This window comes from Mizuhopecten yessoensis, unplaced genomic scaffold (genome assembly GCF_002113885.1).
Source record: "Mizuhopecten yessoensis strain PY_sf001 unplaced genomic scaffold, ASM211388v2 scaffold10651, whole genome shotgun sequence".
In the NCBI taxonomy this organism is placed as follows: Eukaryota; Metazoa; Mollusca; class Bivalvia; order Pectinida; family Pectinidae; genus Mizuhopecten; species Mizuhopecten yessoensis.
In genome coordinates, this window is record NW_018408653.1 from 43,999 (window position 1) to 54,539 (window position 10,541).

The 10,541-nt window shown below is 34.4% G+C and overlaps 1 protein-coding gene across 2 annotated transcripts; it reads left to right on the forward strand.

Moving 5' to 3' along the window:
- The first annotated feature begins 26 nt into the window (after window positions 1-26).
- Window positions 27-10,391, forward strand: LOC110461714 (4-hydroxybenzoate polyprenyltransferase, mitochondrial-like). 2 transcript variants are annotated; one of them, XM_021515335.1, is made up of 8 exons: window positions 27-116; window positions 1,569-2,153; window positions 3,006-3,172; window positions 3,757-3,878; window positions 4,386-4,471; window positions 5,804-5,934; window positions 9,328-9,516; window positions 10,078-10,391. In XM_021515335.1, the coding sequence occupies exons 2-8, from the start codon at window positions 1,601-1,603 to the stop codon at window positions 10,231-10,233; spliced, it is 1,404 nt and encodes a 467-aa protein (XP_021371010.1). In that variant the 5' UTR covers window positions 27-116; window positions 1,569-1,600; the 3' UTR covers window positions 10,234-10,391. The 2 variants fall into 2 exon arrangements, with proteins under 2 accessions (XP_021371010.1, XP_021371009.1); XM_021515334.1 differs by lacking the exon at window positions 5,804-5,934 and adding an exon at window positions 7,444-7,577.
- The last annotated feature ends 150 nt before the right edge of the window (window positions 10,392-10,541 follow it).

Here is a 10,541-nt window from a genome sequence, read left to right on the forward strand (position 1 = left end):
TGTCATCAATTTGTGTGAGAGTTCACACTTCCGGGATTCGGCCTGTCGAAAAATGAAAGCACGCAACTTTGAGAAGAAAATTTCAAAGCAGTAGCATTATATGTGGTACTGTCGACGTAAGTTTGGTTCTAACTGTGATATTCACATTTTCAACGTATTTTTTTCCAAGACATGGTTCATTTGATCATCTGTCATATCAGTTTCTAATTACGACAACTCGACCAAATATATACGTTAATATATTAATGAATATTACCAACTCGTCCACTACAAGAATTAATACTGTGATGTTATGATGGAACCGGAGTGGAACCTTATAGCATTGCATATCTTGACCATTAATCATTTATATTTGAACTGCCTCAAAACTTTACGCAAGCAAAGGTTTAAAATGGAAAGGAAAAGCAATTAAAACAAACAAGCGCAGATACCTAGAACATATTTTGTGTAAATCAGGAGAGGAAAAATGCACGGCCAGACCGTGGTTCAAACCCGGGAACCCTCCGAACTCTAGACAGATGCTCTACCAATTGGCTATCTGGTCGCTGACGATCTACCCAGTCCAGTTCTGCTACATTCCTCCCTTCTTTAACATAGTCTTCGACCCCGAAGACACATATTAAGACCCTAATTACCACCTTTAATGTGGGTAAATTTCGTTAGGCGCCAAATGTAACAAGAGAGGAAAAATGCACGGCCAGACAGGGGTTCGAACCCGGGACCCTCCAAACTCTAGAAGAATGCTCTACCAATTGAGCTATCTGGTCACCAACGATCGACCCAGTCCAGTTCTGCTACATTTTTATAATGATGCCTGATCAAAACAAAAATATTTTGATATTGCAATTATGTGAGCTGCCTATTATATTCTTGATCAGAGTGACATGATGAAGTAATGGGATCAAGGTACATGGATAAATATTGCACAAATATTATATTATTTGACACTGTACAATTTAAGGTAGGAAATTAATATAATTTAATTATCACAATATATCATATGTTATATATTACTGGAAATTCAATGTAGAGTATTTGAAACAAAAAGTCATAAAAAATACCTTTGTGCCTTTAATAGTAGTTAAAAAATATGCAGTTTTTGCCATTTCAACATCACATTGCTATAAATGTTTAATAATTACTAATTATATTTCTAATATTATAATTGGTCCAATTATTGCAAAATTATTGTCCACCCGTTGTTCATTATAAATATGAGGTAGTTTATCTTTTAAACTCCCTGATTAACATATATGATATGTTGTACTTGTGTATTAATTTTGTATACACAAATAACAAAAGAAGACAAATTGTTTTGCCTGTCCTGTCAGGGTCTCAAACTCAGGTGTACTAGCTGTATTTACGACACCATTCTGTTGAGATAGTCATGTATCTGAATGAGCACCTGATTGGAATACAGGGATACAAGTATATAACAGGTGTGTAAAAGATATTCAATTTAATCCATTTCTTCTAATAAATCAACACCTGAAATGGCCATCCAGCTAACAAATAATAGTATTGAGTTAATAGCGTATGGTTTAATACACATTTACTTGTTATTGTAGGCACATATCACAAGGTACACAACTATTGAAACATGAGGCTCCAGAAAGCATTATTCCGTGGGGTTTCATACTCTTGCAACGTGAATGCAAGAATTTCTCTATGTCGTCTTCAAGATATAAGCCCAATAGGAAAGATGATATCTAGGTTATCATCTACTACTTCATCAACAAAATTGACCTCTTCATCAGTTCCAGATCAGTGCAATACATCACCAGCCTATGACGCCCATGTTATAAAAACAGAACATGTAAAACTAGTATGTAATGATTGTAACAGATTCAAAGACATTTTGTCACAAAACTCAACAAACAATCATTCCAAACTGTACAATAAGTCTTTGTGGTCTCTACATAATGAATCATTGACTCATACCAGACATGTGATGAACAATATGCCATGTGTCAGTAACTTCCATTCCATGAAGAACTCTGATCTGTTCAACAAGAGAAAATTGATGGACCCATCAGTATACTTGACACACCCACTAAACCGATGCCTGACTGTGTCTCCTAAAGGGATCCTGGACGCGTCTCCAAAAATGATTCAACCCTATTTGAGACTTATCAGATTTGATAAACCTATAGGTAAGAATGGTGTCCATGTTTTTAAAACTTGTCTGTTCCTTATAACTCAATATTCTGTAAACAGTTGAAAAGAAAATATTTTAATATCATTTATCATTAAAATTCAGTGAAAATTAAAAGTTATATCCTAAGATTGTGATTTGGAATTTAAGAGCTGCAAAAAGTGGAACAGTGGAAAAAACTTAACTGATGGAACAACATTAAAGCAAAATCTAGTACATGTACAATGTACTTGTAATTTGTAAGGGCTACAACAACTGATCAGTAATTGTTACATTAAATTTATGATGTCACCTGTTTTACATATTGTACGGTGTATTATGTTCTCAGCCATGAAAATGAACACCACATGCAGATTTATATATTATTTTTCACTGCACTGTAAGATTTCATAAATATACCTAGTGTTTTATCCATAGTGTGCTATGTAAAAATGATACCATAGGATCAGCCTTTTGTTTTACCCATTATTGCAAAAAGTAAAAATGGCCAATGAGCTACTGACCTGTACGTAGCTTGTATTATACCTACTAAAACTATTTTATTAGTTTTTGGTAAGAACAACTTGTTTATGTACTATACCTAATACATGTATAGTGACAGTATGATGAAGCTGCAATCTGTACTTGTTTCTGATTAAATTACAGAAATTGTAAGGATAATTTAAGCATGTCAAAAAAGGGGAAAATGAGAAGATTAAAAAAAACCTAAGTTTTCCCGAGGCATTAGCCAATTATTTATTTCTGTTTAATTTGTTTTTAATTGTACATTTAATCGATTATTGTATAATTATTGGTGTTGATTTACTCTATAATAATAAAGCTTATTTTTTCTCTGTAATTGAATTTCCAGGTACCTACTTGCTATACTGGCCATGCACATGGAGCATTGCCATGGCAGCGACCCCAGGTCACCTTCCTGACCTCTGGCTGTTGACCTTGTTTGGGGCGGGAGCCTTCTTCATGAGAGGGGCTGGTTGTATTGTAAATGACATGTGGGACAGAGACATTGATAAGAAGGTAAAACATAGAACACATTGATTTAGAGATGTATACATTTATACACTCCATTACATTTAGAGTACAGGTAATAGTTCTATAATTATGAATAGGTCTTCATTTACATGTGATAGCACAATGTCATAGTTTGCCTGCTGTCCTTTTCAGATGTGATATATATATATGTTACCACAATTTTTAAAGAATGAAATTGTATGTGTACATGTAATTATAATTATATCTATTTATAATATATACCAGGTATCTATAATTTCAAAAGTCTATTGATTCTTTAATTTCAAATTTGGTATTTCTTAAAATTAAGGTAGCATTTGATAAATGGAATAACCAAAATCAATCATCTGTCAGTGATGTCAGAAATTACGATTGTGATGTACAAAAGAAATGTATCACCATTCATCTGCCTGACTTGTGAAGAATCTGCAATGGAGGCAAATATAAAATATAATTTTACCGTGTCAGCAATGAAATTGCTATCCGGCATTGAATATAAAGGGCAATAACTCTATCCTTGATTAAAATTTGCCTTATCATAAATTTGTTGTTATTTTCACTGAGTTCTGACATATGACATGTAATACCAGGTTGAACGAACAAAACTCCGGCCTCTAACCAGCGGTGAGCTGAGCATGTTCCAGGGCCTTGTCTGTTTAGGAGGGATGTTATCAGTATCACTGGCAATACTTTGTCAGCTCAATATGTTCAGGTTAGTCTAGTGTCTCATTCATTGATGTATGGGTTTCACACAAACAGCACTTCAGCAGTCACTAGACTGGAACAAACAACAATTTTCAATTATATAATTATGTTTTTTACAACAATTTTCTGATTTCTGCTGATACCTAGGAGACATATACATTATGACTAATTACTACTTTTTCTAATGCAATTTTTAAATTGTCAAACATTTTTTTCTGATCTGGGACCAATTTTTTTGAAAAATGGTTTAAAGTACAGGATCAGGTGTGAATGATTTTGGATATCAACACTTTGAATATTGATGTATTTAAGTTAATATACTTTTAAAATGTAGCATACATATAACAACACAATGTAAGGAATTGATCAACAATGAAAATCAGCAAATGCTTTACCAACGGGAATGCAAGTACCGGTATGTACCTGTTTGACGACTGTTTTATCTTTGAATGTGTTCTAATAGTTACTGAATATACCAGTGAGTACATTGTAGTCATATGAATTTCCTTCACAGTATCATACTGGGGGCGTCGTCCATGTTGCTGGTGATTCTGTATCCACTGGCCAAGAGGTACACCTACTGGCCCCAAGCTATGCTAGGTAGGTGATACATTTATACTTCTACTCATTCTTGTTACATTCACAAAACCTGAGTAGGTTCTGCAATATCTGTGATCAAAAAGTAGGATGTGACTTTCTGCTGGCCTGTCAATTTTACTCAGTGCTGAGGAATCAACACAAACCATTTTAGGAATCAAAGGTCAAGGTCATCAGAAAGTGACCTCCTACATTACAAGTGACCATCCTATAGTTACTCTGTCAGTATAAATATTTGTATCCAGAAGTTTTATTTCTGTGAATCACTTAGGTTGATTGTGTTTGGTCCTGTTTGTGAGGCAGAACTTGAAGTTTTGTCTTGTTGTTTGTGATGTTATATATATATATATATAATTCCCTTTATTTTTATTGAAGTTCTTCTGATACTCTTATCAATTAGTTTTATACGTTACATAAACAGTGAAAAATATTGACAATTACATTCAATACATTCAAATTTGTCATCTTCTAAGGATTACAAGTTTTTCAAAAGTGCAATATGAATTTGTAAATTGCTATGTATTCATGAAATTAAATCTTTTGGAAAATAGTAGCATCTTATGATCTATACCATGTGCAAAGCTCTTGTTGTTGAAGAGTGAAAAGATCATTGCTCATCTAAAGGTAAATGTATATACATGTATATAAATATGTTATTTTTGTATGAAAAGCAGAGTCTTAAATTACATGTATGCCCTATTACAAAAGGGCGGTACCTATTTACCTAACAGGGGAGTCCTACCAGGTAATAGGCAGGTGTATAATATATTTACTGTATAGGGACAGAGGATGTACGATCCTGTTGTGGCATATTATCTACCTTTAAAGTGGGTTAATGATTTGTAACAATAATAGCACCCCTGCCCCATTCTTTTTATTTTGTTTAAGATATATATTGATGGAATGATTTTATATACCCAAGTACAATAAAAAAAAAAATGTGTAAATACATGACTTGGTAAAATACATCAGAAATCTGAATCCGTTAAATTCAAATTATCAGGTGAATCTCTGTCTTACATCCCCCCTGATGGACATGTGCCACCCTATTGTAAATATGTACATACATATTATGCATACATATCTCCATTCCTAAAGATCCCACATGAAAAAAACTGTAAACTGTTTGGACTTGAATTAAGGATAATTTATGACACATTTAAAATTCACGCAAGAATGCATGCATGATATCAATAGATAGTACAAGCTAAGGGAGATCACTGCTTTGATACAGAAATGTGTCTAGTATTGATATCTGTTATCTTTAACACTAACCTGAATACCTGGCTGTTCTCGGATAAACTATCACACACCACCTGACCGTGTTTTTTGCAGGCGTGACCTTGAACTGGGGAGTGCTGATCTCCTGGTCAGCCATCAATGGTGGTCTGGACTGGTCAGTACTGTCCCTGTATGTGGCCTGTGTGATGTACACAATCATCTATGATTCCATTTATTCCCATCAGGTAGCACAGACAAGGATACATCTCTGATTACTCTTCCTTCCTCCTACGCACTAAAACTTCACTTGCCTCAATGTTATCTTGTATAGCATGTTTATTGTCTGTTGTACTTGTAGAATGCATGTTATTGCATGCTTTTGTTGTCAGTTTTAGATGTACATGTATAACGAGTAGCTTAATTACATCTAGAAAGAGTTTTCTGAATGGAGTGATCTGAATCCATGTACATGTATGATGCAGTTTGACTATCCAACCTAACCATTATTTAAGACATCCATTCATAATTAAAAACGCTTTGTGTATATTTTCTTTCTGAAGATATTTAGTCACTAAACTTTCTTAGCTTACCAAGGTGATGTTACTCTGGTATAGCGCCCTTTGTTAATTTTTTATACCGAAGTTTTTCTATTGGCTAATATGACATGTTTTTATTCACAAAAACAAAATTCTAGTTCAAATGATATAGATAAGTAGATCCACCCTGGAGGCTGAAGGGCAAGACCCCTACCTTTGAACTGTATACCTGCAGCTTGCTTTTCATTATATTTGTATGAATACATATGCTACCAGAATTTGCTCCTGGATCAAACCCTGACATTGGGGTCTTAGGCCCCGGGTCAAAACAAGCTTTTAATTAACTGCAGCACTACTGATGTGAAAAAATTAAATATTGAAATGAAAAGGTGAATTTTGTGTGTGTCATGGACATTCATGGAGCACACCATAAAACATGTTGTATTTAAGTGACTTCAGAGTGTGAAATTGAGTCTACGGTAACAGCCACCATGGATCAAATAGGGTTATTGTCTTGTGTTAGTTTTGTTGTGCGTTTGAATGTTCCCTACATGCTTGTGTACATACAATTCTCAGTAGTGTTTCAGAAAGGCCTTTGAACTTCTGGTAGTACCATATGTTGGTGGATGAGATGTCCTTGCAAGGTTTCATTAATGCGAGAACTCTGCATGTCAGTCAATTTTGTTAACACCAACTCCATGTTTTTTTCACACTTTAAGTGACATGTACATAGCTCAGCTTTTCTCACACATAATAAGGCAGTGATGGTGATATATGGCTGTGTAGTCTAGAAGTCATTTGCCATTGTGTTATGATTTAAAACCTTCACAAGCTCCCTTGCTCATTAACCCACTTATAGAACTATTCTGTATGAGGATGTGACGGTCATCATTGAGGTGCTGCCAGGATATCCTATATGTTCCTCGTCACTACTTCTGATCTACTGATGACAAACCGTGGTAGATTCTATCTCTCTGCTTGACTCTAATCTGTCTGTGTGTAACTTTTCTGGTTACTAATATCAAGTGAATAACCCGCTTCCTTCCAGGGCCTAATGAACAGTTAATAGCATTGTGTTCAGATGTGGCAGGCGTTTGAATTTATGCTATTTTATATTGGCTTTTTAGGACAAAGAACACTTTTGGTACTATATGTAGTTACCAATTGCTCTCTGCTGTGTGATAATACTAATGGGCTGACATTTGTTTTGGTTACCAGGCCTGACCTTCAATTACGGGGCCCTGTTAGGCTGGGCTGCAGTGCAGGCCTCTGTCGACCTATCCGTAGTGCTGCCGCTGTATGCCAGTTGTTTCGCTTGGACTCTTTTGTACGACACCATTTATGCTCATCAAGTGAGTGCTTTGTATGGGTTACTACCAGTCTCCCTGCATGGATATAACATAAAGTAGGACTGTTCTTGTTATCTCCCCCTTGTAGGAACTCTTTTGTACAACTCCTTTTTTGTCCATAAAGTGAGTGTTTGTTTAGGTACATGGACCAAAAAACACAATTTTCAGACTCAGTTCAACCAAGTACACAACATTGAGTTATACATTTTCCCAAGGACAACTTTTACTTAGTAATATATGGTAAATTTAGGTTGGAGTAAATTAAGTATATTTACAGAATCTGTAACACCCTGTAAACAACATGTGATACTGTTTCATGCAGTCTATTATCTCCCCTTGGTAAAAACACTTTTGTACTTTTAAAATCTCTGACTCTTGCCTATCAATTAGAATGACTCAGTGAGTGTGGGTTTTACTATCAGTGATACTTTTTTCTTTCATCAATGTAAATGATACCTGACCATTGTCATACTACACAATATAAAAATGTTCATTAGCAAAGACAAAATACATTTTAATGTACATGTATTTTAGGTAACCTATCTGATATACAAAACTTACCTGTATGTAAATCTATTTCACATATCTGGAACTTCTTAGTTTTACACAGGTCTATAAAGCTCATTTTTATAACGGATAATGTTTTTCAAATTTTGCTTTTAGTTTAAAAAAAATTCAGAATTTAAATGAACAGATTCCTACCCGAGGAACTTTATGATCTAGTCACTTAAAACATTTTTTTTTTAAATATTTTTTCTCACCTGGTAATTTCGGTAAAGATTTTTGCATGTCAGTGTACCAGTATATATTTTGCCTGTCATACCTCATTTTTCCCAACTTAATACTCTTTCCTTGTACCTTGTATCCAAGCATGCTACCTAAGCTTTAGTATGGTGTAGTTATAACACAACTTATTGTACAATTGTAGATTTAGTTTGCTATGCTACTAAGAGACAAGATATTGTTCAATAAATATGCCTTACTACAAACAATCAACTTGCGAATTCTTGCTTAAAATAATATGATATATGTGTATTTTGGCTAAGAACTGCCTCAGTATGATTAACAAATCAAACAATAACAAATTAATATAAAATACAGATTTCTTGGATCCCCCGATCGTTATATACCTGATTTACTCAATAAATAACTTTGTGGTAGTGACTTCTTTCCTGATATTTTTGCCAGTCGTTTCAGGATTCTGAATCAAAATTATAACTGTGCGCACCAAATAATTTAAATAGAAAAATGGTGATGATTGAAATGTGAATCTAAATCGTTTTTAGTTTGTCAATAAACAAGTGAATTTCAATCACCATATAGCGGTGTATTTCCATGCGGAGGATATTTTTGTGATTAATTGAGTCATTTACATGATGAAAATTCAGAATCAGTAGGTTTACGCTTGTAAAATAATTTCAGTGACAGTTTGCATGTTGTAGTGGTATAAAATGGCATGAACTTAGAAAGTACCCGTGTATACTTCATTCCGGGTCAACAGTCTCATTATTTTATTAATAGAAACACCTGTAAATGACTTTCTCTGTGTGATGAGATGGTGAAAATTTGATTTCTAATTTGGAGTCAAAACAACAACAAAAATTAAGCTCATGTAAATATATCCTTTTATATAACATGTGATATGTTCAAATTGTAGAGATTTTAGTCACGTTCATTATCAGTAAAGCTCAGTCTTTTTATGTACATACTGCAAAAGGAAATATGAAATTAATTTTGGATGTTGTCGTTTCAGGATAAATATGACGATATGCTGATTGGCGTTAAGTCTACGGCCCTAAGGTTTGGTGACCAGACTAAGTACTGGTTGTCAGGGTTTGGTGTAGTGATGATCAGTGGACTGACCACGACAGGAATCATGTGTGACCAGACATGGCCGTACTACACAGCAGTGGCCTTTACCTGCGGTCATCTGTTCCACCAGGTCAGTTGGATGTAACGCTTAAAACCAGCTATGTTTCAAAAATCGTACCCCAGTATTTTCTGGCAACTCAAATTGAGGATGTATGCAACACTTGTTACAACTTTTATTGAGAGTTTAGTTCATCAAACAAACAAACAAACAAGAGCATGTATAGTGCATGATACACCCGTCCACATTTTTGTTGAAAAGAGCGCAGTGTAAATAAAAGGCCAATAACTCTTAAAATGACCCGATATTATCAGGTATGGAACTTCGGCAAGGTTTTATTGCATTTAACTTTCTTGCCAAGTTTCAAGATAATGGGTTAATAGTTACTTACGATATTGAGTGGACACCAAAATGTTTACGGATCGACGAAGGGTATAACCATAATTCGACCCGTCAAGACGGGAGTATAAAAATGGTACACTTTGAGAAGGGGGGAATAAAGTTTTAAAACTTTATGAATTTTCTCAAAATTCAATTTTTCATTCAAATCTAAGTTTCATATTAAATTTAATGGATTATGTCAGTTTCACTGCCAAATCAGTTATTTATTGTGTGTTTTGTTTTCAAATACAGATTTGGTCAGTTGACCTGGATAATGCAGACGATTGTGCGGCCAAGTTTCGCTCCAACACGCGACTTGGATTCCTCATGTTCCTGGGGGTTACCATGGGAACCCTGCTGAAGGTGGCGGAGGAGGACGAGAAGGAAAACAAGATCAAAGCAATGTGAAATCTTAGATTCTGTGATTGTGGTTGTTTAAAAGCTTCACAATGCAAAATATACTTGTGGACTCTACATTAAAATGTAAATTCCACTTACGTTGTTATACGTTGTTATATGTGCCATGACACTGTGTACTTCATGTCTGCTATAGATTATTATATAAAATATTTTACTATTTATTACTGTTCATAGTTATTTTTTCAAACATTCAAATACTTCCTTTGCTTAGCTAATTTGTCTTGAATTTTTTTTCTTCTATAAAATTGGAAAGTATCAAAAGTGTACCACAAATTAATGAAATATTTTAGCAGTAA

Coding starts and splice junctions, on each gene's coding strand:
- LOC110461714 (XM_021515334.1), top strand. CDS start 1,601: ATGAGGCTCCAGAAAGCATTATTCCGTGGGGTTTCATACTCTTGCAAC. Junction 3,173..3,756: donor ACAGAGACATTGATAAGAAG/GTAAAACATAGA, acceptor ATGTAATACCAG/GTTGAACGAACAAAACTCCG. Junction 7,578..9,327: donor ACACCATTTATGCTCATCAA/GTGAGTGCTTTG, acceptor TTGTCGTTTCAG/GATAAATATGACGATATGCT.